The sequence below is a fragment of the Canis lupus genome, chromosome 14, assembly GCF_048164855.1.
Source record: "Canis lupus baileyi chromosome 14, mCanLup2.hap1, whole genome shotgun sequence".
NCBI lineage: Eukaryota > Metazoa > Chordata > Mammalia > Carnivora > Canidae > Canis > Canis lupus.
This window is the reverse complement of record NC_132851.1, coordinates 51,169,322-51,195,005: the sequence shown is the minus strand read 5'-3', so window position 1 is coordinate 51,195,005 and position 25,684 is coordinate 51,169,322. Positions and strand designations below refer to the sequence as shown.

The 25,684-nt window shown below is 39.6% G+C and overlaps 1 protein-coding gene across 3 annotated transcripts; it reads right to left on the bottom strand.

Moving 5' to 3' along the window:
* On the bottom strand, positions 1-22,413 carry REST (RE1 silencing transcription factor). Of its 3 annotated transcripts, none has more exons than XM_072775180.1 (4): positions 22,202-22,413; positions 18,761-19,664; positions 12,443-12,526; positions 1-5,742 (listed from the first exon to the last, which is right to left on the bottom strand). In XM_072775180.1, exons 2-4 carry the CDS (start codon positions 19,653-19,655, stop codon positions 3,731-3,733), a joined length of 2,991 nt encoding a protein of 996 aa, XP_072631281.1. In that variant the 5' UTR covers positions 19,656-19,664; positions 22,202-22,413; the 3' UTR covers positions 1-3,730. The 3 variants fall into 3 exon arrangements, with proteins under 3 accessions (XP_072631281.1, XP_072631280.1, XP_072631279.1); XM_072775179.1 differs by lacking the exon at positions 22,202-22,413 and adding an exon at positions 21,443-21,581; XM_072775178.1 differs by lacking the exon at positions 22,202-22,413 and adding an exon at positions 21,418-21,556.
* Positions 22,414-25,684: the final 3,271 nt, after the last annotated feature.

Genomic DNA, 25,684 nt, shown 5'->3' with positions numbered 1-25,684 from the left:
TGCTTTTTAAAACTTTATTTCAACATAACTATGCTTACAGAAATACACTCATATTGGTTAATAGAATGCAATTTAAGTTTAACTTATCCTACACAATTTGGACCAAAAACTTGGTACATGGTTTAAGCTTTAAAAAAAAAAAAAAAAAAAAAAAAAGGATTTGCAATCTGGTTTTTCATCTATTACAAATGTATATAAAAGATCCTCCCATCAAATGCTGCTAAAGCAGGCAGCAAGAACCTTGAGAAGTTAACCTTTGGTTTGTCTCGGAAAAATAACACGTATTGCACTGTAAAAGTTTATAAAATTGGTGCAACAAAACATTGTTGTAATGTTTCAATGCCAGTTTACAAAGATCAATTAACTAATGGATGTTGAAAAGGGTGGGGAGAGCCTATGTACAAAGTGAAAATGTAAAAGCTATCTGATTTAGTTAAAATTGCATGTAGATTGCAAGTCTACACAAACCGAGATTCAGATAATTTCGCGAATCTGAAATAACACTATCAGCTCAGTTCATCTGCTGAGGTCAACAAGGAAACTGCACACTAGCGGTTTTTCTGGTTTATGCAAAAAAGAAAATTTTCTTCCCCAGCTTTTCAGTCCAGAACTGATATTATACTACAGGCAAGGTATTCCTTCCATTGTCAACATTCATGGGGTGACATGTGATGAGGTCTACTTGGGTTTAAATTTATTTGCATTAGCACTTATATGCAAAATAGTCCCCAAAGTTAAAGACCACATGACTTTAGAAGTGACTCTAAAAAATAAAATGGCCCTTCTTGGAAGACTAGAACAAAACATCCAGCCATAGTTATAAGAAGCCTTATCAGAAAAGTAGCCCCTTATGAATTACACCTCAATAAAAAAAAAAGTAGCCCCCAAAGAAGCAGCTCTGAAAAGAGGAAAAAATATAACTTAAGATATCTTGAAGAGCAATGTGAATATAGATAGGTTCAGAAGATAAAAAGAGATACATTTTCATAAGACTACCTAGGATTAGGCTTATAGTGTATTCTAGTATTTCAAGTTTATCTCTAGTTACTAAACATCAATTTACAAATAACATATTCACTTTTTATTCCTTTAACAAAAGGGAAAATTCTAGTTTCAATTCTATCCAGTGGAGGGGAAACTGAGAAAACAAAGATTCAAACAGTTCCATGCAAATATCACATTTTTCAAATGGAAGAACTCCCAACTAAACCAGAAGTTCATATTACTAATATATTTTTCATTGAAACAATTTTTAACAAGTACAAATACATGGCATTAAGGTTCAGAACCTAATATAGGCCTGACAATCAAGTCCTTGTTTTCTGGAAGAAAGGCCTCAAGTCCCACTCAATTTCCAGTAACAATGTTTTCACAGATCAATTTAATAATAAGGGGTTTTAATTTCCTTCATATTTTTGTTTTTTAGCATTCTAGTCTTAAAAACTAGATAAGAAAATTAGTCCAATTCCCCAGACATCTAATTTTTCTCTTTTGTAGGATGAAAGAATCCACAAAATCTCTTCCCCAAACTGATTCCCAATCTCCAATCTGTACTTAACATGAGTCTTTTCATATAGAATGTAAAAGGTAACTTACATAAAATGTACCCATGAACATTAAAACTAGTTGTTAGAAAGATTTAACTAGCTTTATAATTTAAGTTTTAAAACATAAATATTTGCAGCTTGATCTTCTGTTGACAATGATTGTCGGAGCCGTGAATTCACCTAGAATTCAACATCATTTATAATTCCCATTCATGCACACAAAACACACACCATTAACACACAACTTACTCCTCGTGTCTTGAGAGAATCTTCTCTTCTTTAAATCTTTGGCCTCCCAGTCAATCCCAAGTTCAAATGTCTTTTAACTCAAACTTCACTCTCAGATATTTAACAAGTTTCCAACCACACTTCATCAATGCTTTTCCTATTCTTTTCATGTTGCATTGCCAAACTCTGAAGCCTGCCTCAAAGAGATCACCAGATAAAAGAAAATAAATGAAATATAAAGTGGTTATTTCAGAATAGAACATGGGAGGATCAGAATTGTTCAAGATTCCCTACTGGGATCATACTTTGACTGCAATGAATTAACTGCTATCAGCAAGAAAAATCCTGTTGGATTCTTTCAGTCTTTGGCAACTGGCCAAAGAACCTACCAAGAAAGTTTAGAAGTACACTCTTTCTTAATACAAAGTGCCCCCACAGGAACACCAGGATAGCTGCAATTCATCTGAGGCCTCACCTGTAGAAAGAGGCTGTCACAGGGACAGCCAGGACACCCACTAGTTTGTGGAGATCCCTGAGAAAGTATGATTTTAAAAATCTGGACTGTACTTGAGTTTCACCTGCCTTTTTCATTGTATTCATAGGAAGGAAGTAGCAGCTGGTCTACCAGCACTCATACTACTACCTCTCTCAACCTAGGTTTTCTGTGTAATTGCTATGGCTTTGGAATCTCACAACCGATATTCTGTATAACTTAAAGGAGTAATTATGCCTCCTAATTCCAGGTTTGCAGTTTCCAAATATCACTTACAGTTCTTTATTCAGCTGAGTAGCCATATGGACACCAACCATCTATGCAGAAAGGTTTTCCTCAAAGATATGACTTAACACTGCACATTTAAGGAAGTAGTTCTACTAAAACAAGCCAAAAATTTTTACTCATGGTTGGTATCTGAGATAAAAATCTGTCTAATATAGAGTCTAGTGGTTTATTGTAAAGGTCAAAATGAGAGCTGTGAATTCACTACATCCATTTAAAATAAATAACTTATGTGAAATACAGATTCTGGCATAGATATAAGATGTGAAATTCAAAATCAATGGATTGAACCTGCATGTTTCATTTGCTCACAAATTTGCACACACTAATATTCTGCAAAAAAGACAATTGCAGCAAAGGAAAAAGAAAACTGCCCTTTTGCAAACAAGACTAAAAGCATCCCTCGAAAGAGGACAAAATAAACATGCATATATATGTATAAAGTGTTACTGTTCAACACGAATACTATTTCTAGAAAAAAATTGAACTGCATAGGTTAAAAAAAAAACAAAACAATGTGCAACATCTTAAGCCATTAAAGCACCAAAAAAAAAAAAAAAAAAAAAAACTTGAAAGAAAAAAAAAACACACCAAAATCATTGTTTTTATGACGATTAACATACACAAATAAGAAATATTGATCAAAACTCAGTAAGTAAATACCTGGACTGATACAATGTCCACTGTTGGGAGAATTTTTCTTCAATTTAAATGTCTCTTCTCATCTCTAAAAAAATTTTAAAGTGCTAACTTTATATAAAGCAGGCAAATTCAAGTAATTTGCTATTTAAGTATGCCAATTTTTATAGAACTAAACAAAGAACTAAGAAAAAACTAAAGCGAAACAAGAAGACAGACATGGCAAGAAAAGTGACAAGTTACAGCCAGACAAAGCAACAGAATGCTACAATACCACCTTGGCCTTCTCATTTCAATTAAATGTATAAACTAACAGATTTAGGTATCTGCTGGTTTAGTACACTAACTTCCTTGGATTTGCTAAAATTTATCCATCAATAGATATACAGAGTCCTAAGGAAAAGAGTGCCACTTAAAAATCAACATTGGACACTAATTAAAGCAATTTAAAAAAACAAAAGGTTGTCTACAGCTATAAATGAATATTAAATGTAATAGATCGCATAAACTAAGAACTGAAGCCTTATCCTAAGATTAATTACTCCTGCCCTTTAGCTGCTTTTTCAAGGAAGTATACGTTAACCAAATGACGATTGAGGTGCTTGCTGTAATCTTTTTCCTTTCTAAAAGAGCGATCACAGAAGATACAAACAAAATCTCCCTCTCCCACTTTGACTGCTAAGGCTTCCTTTGCATTTTTCCTGCTGGTTTCTTGTGGAACTGGCCGGGCCCCATTCAATCCAGAGTCATCACTACCCTCTGACATGTTGTCACTTAGATCACTTCCATCATGACTGTGGATGCCTTCATCTTCATCCATTTCCTGAGACTCATTTACTGCCATGGTGACAGGAGGTGATGTCACAGCAGTTTTAGACACTGCTTCATGGTTTTCTATTGGTAGGGGATGCAGCACTGGTGAAACAGGTTCTTCAACTGCTGGGCCTTTGCCAGGGGGATTCTCTGTTTTGTTCTCATCAGTGTCCATTTCCATTTCACAAAGCACAGTGTCAGCCTGACACTTAGCATCTAAAATTTCACCCTCTGGTATAGTCAAGTTTTGTTCAGAGGATGAAATATTGGCAGATTCCTTAATAGCAGCAAGACCAGCTAGACCTTTCTCTGCCTCTTCTACTTCTACTTTTTGAAGAGGGGCTTCTTTACTTCCTTCGTTTTCAGTGAATAATTTTTGGTCTTTTGACTCCTCTTCTTTTGAGTTTTCCTTTGGTGGCGGCAGTGGTGGTGGTGGTGGTGGTGGTGGTAAGTGATCCTGTGCACTTGCACTTTCCTTTAGAAGCTGGCTATCTTTAACAGGCACTAAGCCCACTTCAATAAGGACTTGCTCCTTCCGTGCCATTTCACTCTGTATGTTGGACTTTTCCTTTTTATCTTTTCGAGGAGACTTTTTGGGACTTGGTTCCATGTGAAGAGAAGGCTCTGTGGGAGGAGGCTCCATCTGAACAACCTCCATCTGAACAGGGCCCATGGGAGGAGGTGGCTCCATCTGAGAAGACCCTATCTGAGCAGACTCCACTGGGGGAGGCGGCTCCATTTGACCAACATCCATCTGAGTAGACTCTAGGGCCGGGGGCGGCTCCATCTGAGCAGGCCCCCTGGGAGGAGAAGTCTCCAACTGAGCAGGCCCCCTGGGAGAAGGCTCCAATTGAGCAGGCCCCTTGGGAGGAGAAGGCTCCATCAGAGCAAGCCCCTTCTGAGCAGGCTCCTTCTGAGCAACCTCTTTCTGAGCAGGCTTGCTGCTTTTTTTACTTGACTTATTTTTCAGACTTTTCTTCTTTGTACTTTTTTTCACGCAGGTATTTTGCTTTTTATTCTCCTCTACTTTGCTATCACCTTTTGGCACTTCCTGACTATTTTTGGATTTGCTTTCTGCCTTCTTTTTCTTTTTTGTCACAGGTTCCTCATCATTTACAGGGTCTTTTAAGGAATGGGCTTCAGCTTCCATCCTCCTTTTGCTTTTCTTGGTTTTACCGGTAGCTTCTGAATTATTTCCTGTATGCACATCCATTTCTTTAGTTTCCATTGCTGATTTGCGAGTTCTAGTAGTCACTTGGGTGGAAGCATTACTACAAGACTTTTTCTCTTTTGAAACATTATCTTTTTTCTCCACTTTTACAGACCTCTCATTCTTCTTTCCAGCCACATCCCCCTTTACTTTTGTCTGTTCTGTCTCTGTTTTTTCATTGGTAATATTGTTATCAGGCAGGTCAGCCTCTCGCTTTTTGGTTTTCTTTAGTTTCACTTTTGAGACATCCATTGTTTTATTAGGACAAGTAGGATGCTTAGACTTGAAATGATACTGCAAATTACACTTCTTAGAAGCTGCATAGTCGCATACAGGGCAATTGAACTGCCGTGGATTAACATGTAGCTCTACGTGTTTTTTGAAATTACTTCTATCTGCTGTTTTGTAGTCACAATGTGGACAGTTGAGAGGTTTAGGCCCATTATGAACCTGTCTTGCGTGGCGGGTTACTTCATGTTGATTAGAGGCCACATAACTGCACTGATCACATTTAAATGGCTTCTCACCTGAAGGTAAATTAAGAGATGTTAGAACATAGGTTAAGAAATGAACTCACGCTTCTATTAAAATATAAGGAATTGGATGTTAAAACATACACACAACACAAACTATTCATTGAAAAGACTGTATCATGCACTTTACATTTACCATATTTATTTGTAGATCTTTTCTCTACCCCTTGACATGGATTCTCATACCAAATGGAGGAACAATTACCTCATTTAACCATCATCTTCTAAAAAGTTGTCAAGCTAGAACTCTCAAACACTGTATAAGAGAACAATGATTCATCAAGAAGTACACAACAATTATTGGCAAAGTTGGTTGGGCTGTGGATGTGAATTTTGGGGCAAGGGCACTCAAAGAGGAAAGATAATTTTTTTCTTTTGAGAAAAGATTAATTTTAAATGTTCTACATTTAGTCAAAACAAATATATAATGGAATAGAATAGAATATATAATTCCCATACATTTTTAAGATAAATCTTGAGACTTCAAAAGGAGTATCTTATACTCCAGGCTATATTCTCAGACCTTAGATGTAGAAGTTATAAAACAAAGTTTTTGGCCTCAAGGAGCAAAAGGCCTTTTCTTTAAATTTAACCATTTTATTCATCCCAGCAAGAGTAAAGTTTCATTCAGCAAACTCTTCCAGATGCCAGAATTGCTATTTTAAGGCAAAAATATAATCAAACCAGAAACCTTTTGATTTTTCCCTACCTTCTTCTAACATATGGGCAAAGAAATTATATCAATGAGAAACAGCATACAAATAGATATGGTATGTAAAATAATTGAACAAAGTCATGATCACAGATCACAGGTACATACAAAACCAAAACCACCCCCACCCCCAAATTAAAGGTATAAGATTAACATTCTACCTGAATACATACCCATCTAGATCACACTCTAGTAAATATTACCAAATGGTATCCATACCCCACTGGTCCAATGGAATGCATAGTAGAAAAATGGAAATTGACATTTATGAAAATTCATCTCTCAAACATTCTCAAATTTATTATCAAATCTAATTTTTTTTCACAAAGTAAATTTCTCAGACATTAGGTAAAACCATGGTAAGCTTTACATGATTTGAAAATGTCTGATGATAAAATAATCACAGAAACAAAAACTTACCAGGTATATCAGATTGGTTATGTAGCTAACTGGACAACTCTTTCCCATGTTAGACTACTAATAGATTCATAAATAGAGGTTTCTACAACATGCTGCATTACTCTATATTTGGCTCTATCTTGTCCTCTCCAATGAATGACCTCAGTGGGGACAATCGTTTGCATAACATATATAGACATAGAATAGGGGAAAATAGGTGGCATAATGTTTAAAACCTTTTCTAAAATGAGACAATTTGGGGGATCAAATATGGGCTCTTCTTCTCCAACTCACTGTGAAATCTTGAGCAAAGTACTGAAAACTGTAAGGCTCAATTTCTTCATCTGTAAAATACTCTTAAGTGTTCTGAGCTATAATTTATTCTACATAAAGCATTTAGGATGAACAGAGAGGCAAGCAATTCATATACATTCCCTATACATCATCACTTTTGGGACTGGTACTTTTAGAATAGGTTAATAAAATGCAAGATTCATGGGTTTATCCTGCCTGTCCATTTAAACCTTACCTCTGAGTAAACAAATGGCTGATGAATTTTCTCTCTTTAGGAAAATATTTATGCTAATAAAAGAATTATAATGGAGTATCACCATTGTATAACCCCTAACAAATGAGGATATTTACATAGCAAGCATCAAAATGCAAGCCTCCAAAAAAAAACAAAAACAAAATGCAAGCCTCCACCTATGAAATGTTCAGAGAATGGGAGTTCATAAAAACCTATTTAAATTTTGATGGCAAAATTTACTTGCTCCATTCATTCTCCCCCTCAATTTTATTTTCTTGCCATTAAATATTACTTGTGGGATCCCTGGGTGGCACAGCGGTTTGGCACCTGCCTTTGGCCCAGGGCACGATCCTGGAGACCTGGGATCGAATCCCACATCGGGCTGCCGGTGCATGGAGCCTGCTTCTCCCTCTGCCCATGTCTCTGCCTCTCTCTCTCTCACTCTGTGTGTGACTATCATAAATAAATAAAAATTAAAATAAATAAATAAATAAATAAATATTACTTGTATTAGGATATCTAGTCATCAAAACTGTATGTTATTAGCGCCTAGTTGAATATATATATATTTTTGCCTTGTATCAATGATTTTAACTTAATTCTTTTCCAATTCTAGTAATATTTATCTATATTTTTAATCTTTATAAATGTGTCAGATATCTATTTTCTTCTTCCCAAAGTAACTTACAGGTACATTACAAATTCAAAAGGCAAAGCTTTTTATACAATTTATATGTTCTTATCAAGAATCCAAAAAGAAAAGGGAACTTTTTATAAAGAACAGGGCATACAATTGATTACTACTTAGCAATAAGAACAAAGTTCTGATAAAGCAGCATGGGATGAATGTCAAAAACATCTTATAGAACAATGTTGGAATAGTCTTTCTTGCTAGAAATCAGTATCAGTTGCGGGGAAGTACTGATTGGCAAGGGCAAGGACAGAACTTTTCTGAGGGTGTAAGATTCCTTCCTCTAGGGGGCAGTCAAACAGGAGAAATCCTGTGAAGTAACTACACTTCAGATGCATGTCTGCATTTTCATGTGTTAATGAACCTCAACAGAATACTGTTTAAAAATTTATTCTACATACCTGCAACTAATGTAACATTGCATATTAACTATACTTCAGTAAAAAATGTTTACTGACAAAAAGCCCAAACTGCATAGTAAGTTGAATTTGACATGGCATATTAAAATGGGAATAAAATAAAATAGCAAAGACCCAGGAAAAAAACATATTCTGGAATTCATGAAGACTTTTAAACCATAACGCCTTTCAAATAAACCCAGCTATTAAAATAGTGCCGCCATAATAATTATGAAATCCTTGGTTAAAGGAAAATAAACTTATTGTTGAATAAAATATTTTTCCATCTTAAAAAGAGTAGTAAATGGAGATAGAACTTGGCAAGTTGTTGATCTCCTTTAACAAAAGCATCCAACAAAACAAAACAACACCAAAACACAAAAGCATCCAGGCAAATCAAAGTAAAAAAAAAAAAAAAAAAAAGTTACTAAAAAAAAAAAGCATCCATTACACTCATTATGGAAAAATACTCAAAATGAATTCCTATGCTAGCAGAATAGGGAACTAGCCAGTGTGATATATACAAAAATATCATTAACAGCAAATACCAACTGGATGTATTTCATCAAATGGTAGCATCTCCATTGAGAATAAGAAAGGGAGAGCTGTGGATGTCAGTGTAGATTCTAGGACTAGCCAAGTGAAGGATACTTTAATACCATTAGGTAGAAACACCAATAAAACAGAGAATAAGACCAGATATGTCAGATTGGTTTAGTGTGTCAATTTTTCACCTCATCAACATTCTGATCCCTTCCTAATTTAAAAGACTCATTTTATGGATGAAACTGCTCCAAGTAAACAACCAGTGTTATAAGCTGTCAATTAAGCTAAAATGTATCAACTCCATAGAGCCTCATCTTTTCCAAAAATAAGAGACTAATAATAAGCACATACTTTTTCTTCTCTAAAACACACTCACATGAACAAGAACCAACCAACCCATGGAGACCTTAAAAGACTCCAGACCACAGAGAAGGCACCCAAGAGATTCATTCCATGCAAGACTCCATGCAATCTTTAAAAAAAGACTACCTATCTAATTTGACCTAACTTAGCCTCACTTTTTATAATTGCACACTCATACACAAAACAAACTAACCATGTTTGTTTCCTGTCTGCCACTCAAACTATTGGCATCCAATAAAACACAGATCCCCGCTCTCTCCGTACGCTGTGGTTCCAATGTCATTATGCTATAGTCTCTTAAGCCATTTTCTGAGCCATAATGTTCTTTTAACTCTGCTTAACTGAAAATGTGAGGGTAAGGAGTTTAAGGCCAAATCCTAGCTCTTCTGATCTAAAGGAATGACAATTAACCATAGGTAAAACATTTAGCCTCTCTAAATCTAATCCATAAAGTAAGATAAACCATTTAAGGAATACTAAGATTAGAGATAACAAATCCCAATTTCTCAGTACCTGACATACATACAATAAATAGTAGCTACTATTAGGGTGCCTGGCTGGCTCAGTAGATAGAGCATGTGACTCTTGATCGTGGGGTTAAGTTTGAGATCCACACTGGGTATAGAGATTACTTAGAAAAATAAAATCCTTATTTTTTTATTTTTTAAAAAATATTTTATTTGACAGAGAGCACGCACAAGCAGTAGAAGCAGCAGACAGAGGGAAAGGAAGAAGCAGGCTCCCCGCTTGGCAGGAAGCCTGATGTAGGTTTCCATCCCTGGACCCTGGGATCATGACCCGAGCGGAAGGCAGACATTTAACCAACTGAGCCACCCAGGGACCCAAAATAAAATCTTTAAAAAGAAAATAGTAAAAAACAAAAAAAAGAAAAAGAAAATAGTAACTACTACTCATTAAGAAATTTTTTAAATACTTGCTGTACTGTAACAGCCAACTACTGAATATCATCTTTTTAATACAGCAAAGAGAGTCAAAAGACAACAGTTAGCAAACACAATTTTTTTTTTTTTAAGCAAACACAAAATTATTCAGGCAGAAGTTACTGACTGGTGTAAAACCGACACTTATACAGTGACAAAAATATTATCTATTCAATGAAAAAGATACAAGAATGTCATCATTCTAATCCAGTAACCCAGCAAGAGTACTAGTGAGCCAACCAGATAGTACTTTCAAATGAGACACATGAAGTAGAATCCAAGCATTCCAATTTAATTTCCAGTGTACAAGTAATACAAAGTCACAGGTAAAGAGGAAAAACCAAATGACACCATGAGAAAGCAAGTAAGACAAATCTAGAAAGGAGGACACTCTACAGAAAAAATGGCCACATTTCTTCAATGCCTTAAGTTTCCGCATTGGTAAAATGGGGACAATAATAGAACCTATACATTATAGCATAGTTATAAGGACTAAAATTAGTTAACTCACATAAAACTTTTATACGTTTCATTTAAGGGCTAAAGCACAATTATCAATAGAACATGATGCCTACCCTCAACAAAACTTGAGACAACATCCAAATTACCCTCAGAAAAATGAAACCAGGAAGTACCCCTAAGCAATAAATTCAGGTTTCTGGTTAAGTGACTCAATTCAATAGCTTAGGAGATTTAGAAAGAACATTCAAAGTATATTAACATGACAAGAATGTAGGGTGAAGAAAAGCTAGTAAGCATATTATGTGACCCCTTTATAGTGCTCAAATCACAACCTGTACTATAATCAAATGTTACTTATTGACTTAAAATTGCAATATCCAATAGAAATAAAATACAATATGTAATTTTAAATTTTCAGTAGTCACATTTACAAAGGTAAAATTAAATTTTACTACTCATTTAACTCAATATAACCAATGTTATGTCAATATGTAACCAATATTCAAAAAAAATTTTTAGGTTTTATTTAAGAACTCTAGACCCAATGTGGAGCTCAAACTCACAACCCCGAGATCAAGTCACATGCTCCTCCAACTGAGCCAGCCAGGTGCCCCAAAGTAGATATTTTATGTGCTTTTATTTATACTGTTTGAGTTCTACTATGAATTTGATACATTTCAATTCAAACTAGCTACATTTCACAAGTTCAATAACCACATGAGGCTAGTGGCTACCCAAGCAAACTGCACAAATTTCAGGCAATTAATTATTAACTTAAAGGAGGTTAAGTCTACACAGACTTCGGTTATCACCAAAATTTTGGCATAGTTTGAAAGTATTCTGACCAGTTGTGGTGGTTCACCAAGAGTCAATTATAGCCAAAATGAATTATCCTTTAAAGACCACCTAGGCAAAAAAAAAAAAAAAAAAAAAAAAAAAAAACCACCTATGCTAATATTTACTTTTTAACTCTGCCATCTATCTACCTTGATAATGGGGGCCAATTCTGGTTGGTGATCACATTATTTCAGTCACCAGAATGGACAAATCTTCCACTGCATTTATAGTCCTGCATTTTATCTATTATATGTTAATAAATTGAGATCCTAGAATTACCGATTATTCTTTAAAGTCTGGCTTTTGTAAATTAGTCCACAGAAGCCCTATCAGCTCTCAAAAAGAGGACAAATTCACACTTTAGGACCTGAAAAGTTAAGAAGGAATCCCTATAACTGGAAATCACATACTATGAAACTTGGTGTTATACTGTGTTGGGAGTAGGGGAGAGGGTGAAAAGGTAGGGGTTGTTCAAAAGTATGAACCAGCATTGGTCTACAATAGCACTTCCAGTTTTATTAATCATGGAATTTGAAGATCTGGTGAAAATTATGGACCCTTCAGCCAGAAACCGTGCATGCATGCATTCACATTCAGTTTCAAGAGTTCCACGTATGGATTCCTTGTTAAGAACCTACATTTAAATACAACACTGATTTTTTAACTCTTAATTTCTAAATTATATTAAAAATAAATAATTTGATTTTTAAAATAAATAAATCATAAATAATGACCCAGTTCCAGGTCTAGAAGAACTTCCTTATAATGAGGTATTGAATACTAAAAATCAAAGAAGAGTTTCCATTTCTTACCAACCTGAATGAGTACGCATATGTCTAGTTAGATGAGTCTTCTGAGAACTTGAGTAAGGACAAAGCTCACATTTGTATGGGCGTTCCCCTGCAAGAATATAATGATTAGGGTTTAAACATGATAAAATAAGGGAAATACAATTCTAACAATACACACAATGTTCAACACTGAGCATTTTTTTTTTTTGATAAGGATTCTTTTTTCCTATTCCTGGCAAAATGGTCAATTTTTTATCATGTATTAGACACATCAATGATTTAACTCAGAATTCACATTACCTACATTTCAGCTTTGCTGACAAAAAAGATCACTGGCTTTCTGAATTCTCATAGCCCTCTTAATTTTCCCAGAATGCTACATACTATCACATTAAATATTAAGAACTGAATACTTATCTTGATAAGATATCAAGGAGCATCTTTTTCTTTAAATTAGAATTACCCTTAGAAAAAAAAAAATCTACCCAAATTTTCTCCTGCTGTGACTTGGAGTATTTTTTTTTTATTCTTGTGAAAAATAAACCTATCATTTGAAATTGTTAGCTTAAAGCAAGAACACTTGAGTGGGGGTAATTAAGCTAAAAATACTATGAAAGGTAGATAAACCTTTCATAAATTAGATCAGTGTTAAAGCAAATCATGCTCATAAAGCCATAGAACTGATAGCAATTGCAGATGAGAAGACCGTGATTTCAGTACTAAGCAATTTAAGACTTAATGGCAGGAAACGTTTATTTTTGGGATATGGGTTGTCAACCACAAAACAGGTTTTTTAAAAACCTTGACAATTAAAAAAAAAAGGTCGACAATTTGTAATTTGTTTTCATCCAGTCTTTGGCCACAAGATAATAATTACGACCTTGGGCAAGTTTCCTCCCTAAAAGTAAAAGCGCCTTTATTTCCTAGAATTGTGAGAATTTAAATTTAAGGTAATACAGAGCATTTGACATTGTGCCTGGCACATAAAGCCCTCAATAAATACCAGTTATTATTTTGTCTATATGGTAAAACTTCCAGTAACAAATATGTCTAATAAAATGGACAAGGAAAAGACAAAAAAGTGAAAAGAGGAAGAATATGATAAGGAGTAGGAAATGTGTTCCTAGTAGCTGTACAGCTGTTACTAGTTGGTAGCTACAGATTAGCGATATAGGTCATACCAAAAGAATTCTTAACTTCAATCTCCAAGAATTTAGCTTTAAAAATGTTGCATGTGTTCTTATAAGGATATATAAATGACAGATAAGCACATGAAAAGATTCACAGTATCTTTACCCATGATGGAAATGCAAAACAAAACCATAATGAGATGAAGGCTTCACACCCATGAGGATGGCTATAATCAAAATGACAGATGTTAACAAGTATTGGTTAGGATATGGAAAAATTGGAAGTCATACAATGTGAGGCTGTAAAATAGTGCAGCCACTTTGGAAAACAGTTTAGCAGTTCCTCAAATGACTAAACATAGTTACCATATGGTCTAGCAATTCCACTACTAGGGATAAACAGTTGACCCTTGAACAACAGGAGTTTGAACTGTTTGAACTATATGGACCTCCACATATAGATGCTTTTTTCCAATAAATACACTACATACAGTACATTTATTTCTCTTTCCATTGAGTTTTTTTCTTTTTAAAAAAACATTTATCTATTGGGGCGCCTGGGTGGCTGAGTCAGATAAGCATCTGCCTTTGGCTCAGGTCATGAGCCAAAGGGTTCTGGGATTGAGCCCTGCATCTAGCTCCCTGCACAGCGGACCCTGCTTCTGCCTCATTCTCTCTCAAATAAATAATTTTTAAAAGTTATTTATTTGAGAGAGATAGAGTGAGGGGCGGAGCAGAAGAGAATGCCAAGCAGACTCCCCACTGAGCAGAGCCTAAGGCCCTGAAATCAGGATCTTAGCCCAAATCAAGAGTCAGATGCTTCATCACCGACTGAGCCACCCAGGAGCCCCCTCATGGATTTTCTTCATAACATTTTCTTTTTTCTAGCTTATGTTATCTTAAGAATACAATATATAATACATACAACATACAAAGTATGTTAATCAACTATGTTATTGGTAAGGCTTCCAGTCAACAGTAGGCTAGGCTACTAGTGGTTAAGTTCTGGGGGAGTCAAAAGGTTATGTGCTCATTTTCGACTGCCCCTAATCTCTGCATTGTTCAAGGGTCAACTGTATATTCCCAAGAAAAACAAACGTATGTCCACACAAAAACTTGTATATGAATGTTCATAGCATAATTATTCACAATAGCCAAAAATGGAACCAATCCAAATACTGTGATTTATTAAATAAACAAAATGTGGTCTATCCCTACAAAAGATTATTTGGCAACAAAAGGAAAACAAGTACTGTATACAGGACATGGATAAACCCTGAAGACATTATGCTAAGTGAAAGAAGGCAGTCACAAAGGACCATATATTATTGTATGACTTTATTTATATGAACTGTCTAGAACAAGCCAATCCACAGTGAACTGTATGGTATGTAAAACCTATCTCAATTAAGCAGTTACAGAAAGAAATGGAAGATAAACTAAATACCATTATAGATTAACAAAAAGGATCAACTAAGGATAATTTACATTTAAATTCTTTATAACAGAAAAAATAAAAAAAATTCTTTATAACAGAATAGATTGCTTCTATCTGCAATTCTACAAAATGAGCATAGATACTTCAGAAAACTTAAGTGATTTTTCAGTCACACATAGAGGCAAAAATGTCATCTTTCAAGTAGAACTTGTGAACTGGTTAAATATCAAACCCACAAAATTAAAAATCTTTGGACTCAAAACTCAAATGAAAATAATACTCAGCCCACACCATGATAATTACCCATAAAAAGAGAACTGAACTTTGACTCTTGGTTATATATGACCTTGGACACATCACTTCAGGGTTTCTTCTCAGTAAACATGGGCTATTGTAACTTACCTTATGTTCCTCAATAGATTGTTCTGCAAATTTGCATAGAAGTACCCAACACTGGGCACTAAAGAACAGAAGAGACCCATTAAGTGAATCTGAAACTAGGGTACTTAAATGAGAAGTGATTCTATCATTTCTTATCTCTACTCTTCAGCATTAAATAAATTCATTTTTCCATAAACACAATTTTCAGAACCATGCATTTAACATCAGAAATACTCAGAATTCAGATAATCAAAATATTATCCTCCTGATGTAGTATACACTACCAAATGGTTTTAAAATGCCTACCAAAAATTTCAAAATTACAAAGAAGATTAACATTAGGAAGAAAAAAAATCTTTTCAAAAAAGTATTAAGATCACTCAAGTTTAACACTAAAATGTGGGGGGAAACACACACACGCACACATAAATGTGAAATGAGATACATACAACCACTGTTAGCTTACTGTGAAAATACCAACCTTAAATTAATGGCAAGAAAAACTCATGGATGGTATAGTTAAGGACATAAAATATACCCATTAAAAAGCAGTCAACTAAACTTCAATTAGATTAAACCACTGTACAAAAGAATTTTTAAATGCCAAGAGTTTGTTGTTGTTTTGCTGTTGTTGTTTTTTTCCTTGAAGTATTATTTATTTTAGAGAGAGTATTCTACTTGAACCCACAGAAAGAGGTAGGGGCAGAGGAAGGAGAGAAGCTAACTCTCCAAGCATGGAGGACGACTCTGGGATTTTATCCCAGAACTCTGAGATCATGACCTGAGCCTAAAGCAAGAGTCAGAGGTTTAACTAACGACTGAGCCAGCCAGGCATCCCAAGAGTTCTTTAAAAAAACAAACAAACAAACAAACAACAAAAAAAGCTTTACATAAAAAAAAAAAGAAAAAAAATTAGAAATACACATAAAATACTAAAAAGCTTTTCCAGTACTCTCCATTTTCTTTTTGGTTCTAAAAATATTCTTAAATTGACAAATTTAGATTTACTGTTGAAAACATTTTTAGCTTTTTGGGGGAATATGAATTACTCAAAATACGAACTGTCAAAAATCAAAATGTATTAAGACAAAAGCACTGGGGTGCTGATAATATTCTCTATATTGACTTGCATGGTGGTTATGAGTACATATATTTGTAAAAGTCATCGATTATACTTCCATTAAAACAATTCATAAAATGTACAGATCAAAGTCATGCCCTGGCTATTCCTTGAAAGCCGTACAGATCACAGCCAATCTAAATTAAGCCCCAAGGTTTTCAAAAACCTGTTAAATAAATAAGAAGTACTTATGGCTGAAGTATATACAGTAGCTGGGATTTATTTTAAGATATTGTATATAAGGTTAGTCTGTTTAATTCAAACTATTAAGTGATTAATGGGGTAGAATTTCCAAATAACTTTCATTTCCTATGCCATGTAATTTTGTAATGTTTGAACTTCTTGACTTTTGAAATTAAAATGGTTTCAAAGCATGGAGAAAATCACAGGTTACAACAAATTCCAAAGGATCTACACATTTTTTTTACTTGACTAGATTTTAAAGTTTTAAATACAGGAACCATCTCTTAGAGGCTTAGAAATCTTGCTTCAGACATCTTTTTTTTTTTTTTTTTTTAGTTTGAGAGAGAGAAAACACAGGGGAGAGGGGAGGTGCCACAAGCAGACTCCACCCAAGTGGGGCTTGATCCCACTGCCAAAGATTGTGACCTGAGCTGAAATCAAGAGTCAAGTACTCAACCAACTGAAGCCACCCGGGTGCCCTCTTTCTTGTAATAAGTTCATCTGCAAGTTTTATTAAATCCATCACTTCAGTAAGCACAATGGAATCCCCTCCCCACTGTACCCTACTTTACCTGTGGGGTTCAGCCCTACTAAGTGATGACTCTTGCAAAAGTGACTTGATGCAAACAGCATCCCTACAACCCCTTTTCACTTCTGATCCAGAGTACTGTACTAGATTACCCTATCCATTTTGTTCAGACCACTACTCAGTCCTCAAAGGTACCAATTCTTAGCAGAAAAAAATATAAGAAAATTAACTACCATTAAGTTGCAAACATTTCCTTAAAAAATGAGATTCCTTGGGGTGCCTGGCTGGCTCAGTCAGTGGGGCATGCAAGTCTTGACCTCAGGGTCTTGAGTTCTAGTCCCACAATGGGTCGAGAGCTTATTTTTTAAAATGAATTATTAAGGGGTATTGAGGAGAAATGGGGTGCAAACACTAATAGCATTTTGTGCGTGTGTGTTGAAGATGTCCTAGAAACTGATTGTGGTCATAGTTACACAACTTTTGTGAATATACAAAAACCAGTGAATTTTAACTTTAAATGGATGAATTCTGTGGTAGCGGACTGTATCTCAATAAAGCAAATAGTTATCCACCCCACCCCCCCAAAAAAAACCCAAACTGCTAAATGTGATAAAATATCAGTAACTATTAAATATAGGTAATGGACATACATGTTGGTATTTGAGATGTTTGAAATTTTTAACATTGTTCTATTTTTTTCATAGAGTACACTTACAAATGAGAAAGCATGAGTTCAAACATGCTGAACGGCATTGGTTTTGGTCTGAAAAATAGCTTCATTTTCCACCTGTGTGTTTGCTTTCTCAGGAAAATGACTGCAAGTGTGGCAATCCCACCAATCTTTTAATTTTTTTTAAAGACTTTATTTATTTATTCAGGAGAGACACACAGAGAGAGGTAGAGACACAGGCAGAGGGAGAAGCAGGCTCCACGCAGGGAGCCGGCCGTGGGACTCCATCCCGGGTCTCCAGGATCACACCGCGGGCTGCAGGCGGCGCTAAACCGCTGCGCCACCGGGCTGCCCCCCACCAATCTTTTAAAAACTACTTCTCACATTCCTATGTTTTGGAGACAAGTTGTTCCACTTAGGAACTCAATACCCAGACAAGTTTTTTAAAAAGTTTAAGGCTTCTGTGAAATGGCTCTATGCAAGGGTTAATCGCTGAGTTTTCCTTCCTGTCTAAATCCTCGATTTCTTTGGGAAACTACATTGCGTCTTCGATGTATTCACTATCAACTAAATATATCTTCGAAGAAAAAAAAAAGTCTAATTTGGCTAAATGATCTATCCCAACTTGTCAGAATATGAATTTTAACAAGAACATTGATAATATTTCTCTTGGCCATTCTTTGAAGCAAGTCTTCTTCATGTACTCTCCAATCCCTATTGTTATTACCACCATGGAGAGAAACTGAAGCACAAAAGGGGTTAAATCATTTATCCAAGGTCACAAAGACAGCAAAAAGAACCAGAATCCCCCCATCTTTAGTACTACTTTAAACTGCCTACTGAATTAATGATCAGAAGAGAACTGAACTTAAGGACTACAAGGTACTCTTACCTGTATGAGTTCGAACATGTTGAACATAATTATTTTTTCTGTCGGAAAAATAGTTGCATTTTCCACATGTGTATACTTTCCTTGGAAAATGGTTTCTCAAGTGTTTCCTCCAGTGATACTCGCTGATTGTGGTGTATGTGCAAATGATGCACTTGTAGACTCGCTCATTATCCCCAGCTCTGGTGTGGTGTTTCAGGTGAGCGGTATAGTGATCATATCGATTGGTATTGTAGCCGCAGCGGTCACAGCGAATGGGGCCCTTGGAGAAATCGCCCTCCTCTGCAGTGGAAGACCCAGATTCTCTGGCTTTTGCTTGCTTCTCTGCACTTTCTTCCACAAAAAACTTCTTGGCACTATGAACTCTGATGTGATGCACAAACTGTTCTTCTGATTCCGCTTCATACTGGCATGGCTTACAGCGAAAAGGTTTGCTCTTCAAGTTCTTGCATTTGTCCTCTGCTCCAGGTGTTTCAGGAGGAAGATCTTTATTTGAGTTGTAAATTTCTGGGGCAGCTGATACCTCAAACACAGGCTGTGGTTCGACAACACTGAGCTCCAAACTTTCCAGTTCCATGTTTTCCAGTCCACTGGGTTCACCTTTTATTTCAGGAGACTCCTCAAGTCCTTCTCCGTCACTATCTGAAAAGTTGTTATCTCCAACAGGCATCAATTCTGCCATCTGTCTTTCTTCACCAACCAGGTAATCACAGCAGCTGCCATTTACTTCCCCAGTTAAGGCCACATTTGCCAACATGATAAGCTGGGGCGCCGCCAGTTCAGCTTTGGAGAGGTCATGCAAGTCATACATGTCGTTAGGCAAGGCCATGCCAATGTTGCCACTGCCTGTGAACAGCCCTCCTCCTCCAGAAGACTGCCCCATTACCTGGGTGGCCATGACTGTATTCTGAATTCAAAATAAGACAAAAAAAAAAAAAAAAAAAAAAGAAAGAAAGAAAGAAAGAATGAATGAATGAAAGAAAGAAAGAAAGAAAAAAACACAAAAGTACCGGTTTAAATACAACATCCAAAACGTTGCTGTAATTCCTCGTATCTAAAAAAAAGTTCTCCAATGTAATCTTTAAATTCAATATATGCTGTTAACTGCTAAAATTAAGGCTTTGATACATTTTTGTACTTCCAAATTTTCTTTATTGCAGTCGCCAAAAAAACTTCTACTATCCCTACGAAAATTTCTATCAATTGTTGGACGTAACTCATGCATCCACTAGGCCTACGCCTGGCATGCCTTCCCTCAAGCAGTTTTAAATCTTTCTTGTAAAAAAAAAAAAATTAAGGAACTTCATTTTTAATGTTAGTTAAAATCATTTTTAAATTCAATACGTGAAGAGTAAACTTGCTGTCCTCCCAACTGGCCCCCTTCAGCAGTTTACTGGTCAGAAAGCGGAGAAATCCAAAAACCATACTGTGCATTTGTTAAGTACAAACACGTCTGGAAAGTAGAAGCCTGTATTAATTGGTCAAGTGAATTGAATTTCGTATGAACTCAAGTAACTCCAGAAGAATAAACTGAGAAAAAGTACCCCTCGGTTTATTTATTTATTTTCTTAATGACTCGACCTTTTTAAAGGGAGGCAAAAAAAAAAAAAAAGAAAAAAAAGCGAACCTTTCTTCCTGTTAAAAAAAAAAAAAAAAAAGGGAAGCTCCATGCATTCAAAACTTCACTAATGAAAATAAAGAAACTTTCAAACCCGCTAATAATCGTACAGCTCGACCCGACGACCGGCAACTTTCTTGCATTGTGCTGGACTTGGCCTACTTGCTTGGGGGAAGCCATTACAAGATCACCTTCTTGAAAACATGCTGGGCTTTTAAAGTCGCCTTAAACCACGTTACTTTCCCATCTACAGGGTGCTATTCTCAAACTGAGCGCTGTCTTGCAAGTTAGAAAAAGGAAAAAAAAAAAAAAAAAAAAGCAAGCAAAGTTATGCTGCAAGCCCTCAAAAAAAAAAAAAAAAAAAAAAAAAAAGAATGCAATCAAACCCCAAAGACGAAAAGCAGTCGGTTTTCACCCAGGTGCATAAACACAAACCGAGCGGGGTCTGCGAGGTCCCCGGAGCTGGGGCCGAATGCCATCACAGGACGCAAACCCAGGGCCCCGGCGGTCCCAGGGCTGAGCAGCCCGGGCTCCTCGCAGTTGGCCCGATCGTCGCCTTTTCTAATTGCAACCCCCCCCCCGCCCCAGCCCTAACTACGGTCCCTAAAGGAATTTTCACGCTGGTCGGGGGAGGCCGTCTGAGCAGAGCCCCAAAGCCCAACGTGCTGCACGGATTCCTCCGTGCGGCCGCCAGCAGCGCCGGCCTCGGCCGCGGCATTCCTCACTCCAATAGGCATTCGGCCATTTTCTCAAAATACCAAACACAAAGCAGCTCTTTGCAAAACTCGGGCGCTCTCGCTTCCTCCCGGCCGGGCGCGCTCACTGCACGCGCTCCCACCCCGGCTCGCGCGACTCGCCCCGACCCTCGTCCCGGAGCCCTTTCCCCGGGTGCCCCCCCCCCCCACGCCGAGCGGGGCCGGCGGGGCAAGCCCGGGGCGCCGTTGGGCCAGACCCGGGCCTCCCCGCTCGTCGCCGCCGCCGCCGCCGCCGCCCCCTCCCCGGCCCCGCGGGCCCGAGTCCGGGAAGGGGAAGGCAAAGTTACCGCGTCGCCGGCGCCCCGGGCTCACCCTCCGCGGCGGGCCCGGGAGGCTCCGCGGGCGCCCTCCGGAGGCGTCGGGCCCCAAGCGCCGGAGGGGCCCCCACGCGCGCCCCGGAAGTCTGAGAACTCACTGCCCCACGGCGCCCCGCGGGCCGCGCGCCCCGGTCCCGCCAGCTCGCGCGCGGAGGCGGCCGGGCGCGGGGGGCCGCGGCGGCGGGGCGGCCCGGGAGCAGAAATCGCTGTCCAGCCCCATTGGCGGAGCCGCCCGGGCCGCGGGGCTGACTCAACCCGCCCGGCCGCACTCAACGGCGCCTTCCGGCGCAAGGGAGAGGCCGCGGAGGGAGGGGGCCGGCGGGGCCGGCGGGGCCGACAGGGCCGCGGGCCGGCGAGGGGCTGCGGCGGGACCTGGGGGCCGGGGGCGCGGGGAGGCAGCTCCGGGGCCGGGGCCGGGGCCGGGGCCGGGGCCGCAGGCGGCGCGGCTCCTCGGGACCCCGCTCCGAGGGCGCCCGGGCCCGCGACTGGGGAGGGGGTCCTGGCTCCACGCCGCTCCCCGGGGACGCCCCCGGCCCAGCCCCCGGGCCGCGCCGGTGTAACCCGATCCCGCCCGGCCGCCCGCCCCCGCCCCGCGCCGCGGCCGCCGCCGGAGCCACAGTATCTGCAAATCAGCCCTGGACAGCGCCTCGCTCCGCGTCCTTCCGCGCCCTCCCCCTGCCGCCGCCGCCGCCGCCGCCGCCGCCGCCCGGCCCTCCCCCACCCGGCCGAGCCCCCGGCCCTGCGCCGCGCTTACCGGCCTTCCCCGGCGAGGAGGCGCGGGCGACCCGCCGTCGCCGCTCCTCCGCCGACTACTTTTCTTTGTTGCCGGAGTTTCGGGGGGAGGGGAGGGGGAGGATGGAAAAGTTGGGCGCTGGGGACGTCGAGGCCCGCGAAGGCCCAGGACTGGGGCTCGCAGAGAGCGCTCAGGCCGCCGGCTCCCGCCCCGCCGTCCCGGCCGCCGCCGCCGCCGCCGCCGCCGGGGTCTGTGGCCCGGGGCCTCGGCGGCGCTCGCTCTGCTGCTGCGCCGCGAGCTCGCGGGAGCCGCACATTCCAGCACAGGAGGCTGCGCCGCGCACCCAGCCCGCGCCGCCGCCGCCGCTGCCGCCGCCGCCGCCGCCGCCGCCCGCGGGACACGCCCCCTCCACCGCCCGCGCGCGCCCGCGGGACACGCCCACCCCGCCGCCCGCGCGCGTGGCCGCCCAGCACGCCCCGCCCCTCGGCCGAGGGGGTTGCGCCGGGCCCGGCCGGCCGTGGGCGCGCCGAGGGGGAGCCGCACCTAATCCGCGCGCCCCTCGCTCTTGCCCCGGGGTCGCGCGGAGGCGAGCCGCGCTCCCTTTCTCGACTTCTTTCATAAACAAACAACAGAAAAGTTGCCCCCTAGCCCTGGCGCGCGAGGATGAGAAAAGAGCTGTTAAAAGGAAAAATCTGCAGGCTCTGACCGTTCTCTTTACAACTATTGTCACCCGCCTTTCAAGTCTAAAGCGCTCGAAAAATGCCCTTTTAGAAGCTCTTGAAATCTCCACCCGTGGCCACCCTTTAGCTCATTAAGGTTCCTTAAGCTCACGCGGTAAAAAAAAAAAAAAATGCATCCCAAATGTGAAACAATAAGCAGGGAAAATGCAGGCAGCTCTTGAGTTGCGAGAAGAAACTGTCCCGGGAAGGTCGTGGCCTCAAAACACAACTGAGGGGAACAAGTCCATAGACGTGGCAGGTAGCAGGTCCTTCCTGAGCGTTCAAGACACGGTTTCAGGGGCGCAGTTATCGTGTGGGAGAGTAAGCCCGGCTTCCCCGTTTCTAAGCTGGGGTAACCATGCACAATAGCTGGTGCATAGCAATATGCTTTTAAAAGAGACAGAGACCGTAGTCTCATGTGCCCCTTACCTCCTGTTTACACCAGAAATGCCTTCTTAGTCTGCCTTTGATAGATAAATCATGCCCATCCTCCAAAATTTAATGGCTTCCTTAAACTCCTTAGTTTAGCATTCAAGGCCCGGACCAACCTCACCTAGATAACTTGGACCGTCACTAATATTAAAATACCGGTAGCAGGGGCACCTGGGTGGCTCAGTGGTGAAGCCTCTGCCTTCAGCTCAGGTCCTGATCCCAGGGTCTTGGGATGAGTCCCCCATCCGGGTCCCTGGAGAGAGCCTGCTTCTCCCTCTGCCTGTGTCTCTGCCTCTCTCTCTCTCTCTCTCTCTGTGTGTGTCTCTCATGAACAAATAAATAAAATCTTTAAAAAAAAAAAAAATAAGAGGTAGCAGCAAGTGCTATGGGGGTTCAGAGTAGGGAGATGGTCCCTAGTGAAGAGAACCTAGAAACTTCTCACAGTACATGATTATCCAATCTGGCCTTAGAGAATTAAGAGAATTTCAACAGGTGGAAAGTAAGGGAGGGAACAATCTACACAGTGAAAACAGCAAACTCAGAAACCCATCAACTGAGACCTAACTCCTCCTCCAGCTCTCCCAGTTTTTCTGTCAAGTTCCTTCATGTTTCTCTTAAGACCCAGCTTCCACACTCCTCACTTTCCTAGTCTACACCCTAGTAGGACCCTTGTTTCCCTATATTAGGACAGTAAATGATTAATTAATGCAGGATAGACTAGAGGCCCTAAGAGTTCAGTTACTTAATACCACATGCAAGCACTCCCCCATGAATCAAATTTGAGAAGTATTCATTTTCATTGAACCCAAAAGAGAAAGATATGCAGAAAGGAGGAAAGGAGAGAGACAGAAGAGAGGGAGAGAGGGAAGGAAAGGAGGAAAGAAGGGAAGAAGAAAGGAAAGGGAGAAAGAAAACTTTTAGTCTGCTATAAACTTGTCTACCTTTTCCTTTTTTAATTTTTTTTTCCTTTTTTCTCCTTTTTAACTTAAACCTAATTCAAGTTGCATGGCTTTTTTAGATGTTGTAGCCCAGAAAATAATTCTGGCCTCTTTCATAGCTCTCAAAGACATACAGTGTTTTCCCTTTTTTATGTCCAAAAAGGCAAAAATGAAACATCTCTTTTTAAACTAACTAGATAAATGTCCTTCATTTCCTCAGTCTGACTGCTGGAAATGTTTTATTAATTGCAAATTTACTCCCACATACTGTGATGCAAAAAGAAGAATGACAAATTGGCAGCTGCATTCATTTAAAATTAGCAGAGGCTCTTGTTCAAGAGATGGCATATTCAGAGTGACCCAAATTATCATGACATGAAGGCCACAGGTCAAATTCAAGGCCAAGTTACAAATCAATAGAAAATTTCCTTCAGAGGAAGCTGGTGCTACGAACTTGAATTCTTAATTGTTTGTCAAGAGACTGTATAATTTGCTGCATCCAAAATTTAAGATCTGCAAGATAGGACTTTGAAACGTGAATGAGTTCTGGTTTTCTTATTTTGAGAATATGGATTCTTTCCTATATATTTAATTGATCAGTTTTTTTATTTTAATTATCGTATGTTCTTAATAACATTTCCTCTGGAGATTTATTTCAAAAGTTTGGTAGAATGTTTTTGTGCTTCCGTGTGCTTTTTATTCTTAACCATGTTTCATTTTGTTTTCTCTGGAAAAGAGTTTAGTTTGACTGAACTCACATTAAATGTTTCACTGAAGTTCAACTACTTGCTTTACATGTTACATAACTCAAGGTTTGTGAATGAAAACTGGGGTACATCTCCATTCTGATGTCGAAAGCTTTTGCTTCCACTCTTGCTGTCACCAGCCAAATGGAAGACATCAGTGCGTCAAGGACTACTGTTTTGGGTGTTTCTCCCACTTTCTCTGCATTTTCAGTAGTATCTGCCACTGTTCTCCTCTCCAGGAATCTTCCCCGCAAAGCAATTGATCCTGCAGGGCCTGAGGTCTGGCCCTAAACTTTGTGCTCTGTGAGTTAGCACAGTTTCACTTTGCATTTAGATCACAGTGATTTTAAAAGACAACTTAAAAAATACTTCTTTGTGGTGCACCTGGGTGGCTTAGTGGTTGAGCCTCTACCTTTGACTCAGGTTGTGATCCCAGGGTCCTGGGATCAAGTCCTGCATCAGGTTCCTTGCAGGGAACCTGCTTCTCCCTCTATGTCTCTCCCTCTCACTGTGTCTCTCATGAATAAATAAATAAAATCTTAAAAAAAAAAAAAGAAAGATTCAAACCCAGGCCATTTGATTCCAGGTACTCTGTTTAGATAAATAGATTAGATAGATAGCTTTTCTTATTCTGAAACTTTCATTGAGAATAAAAAAAGAGTGCACTGG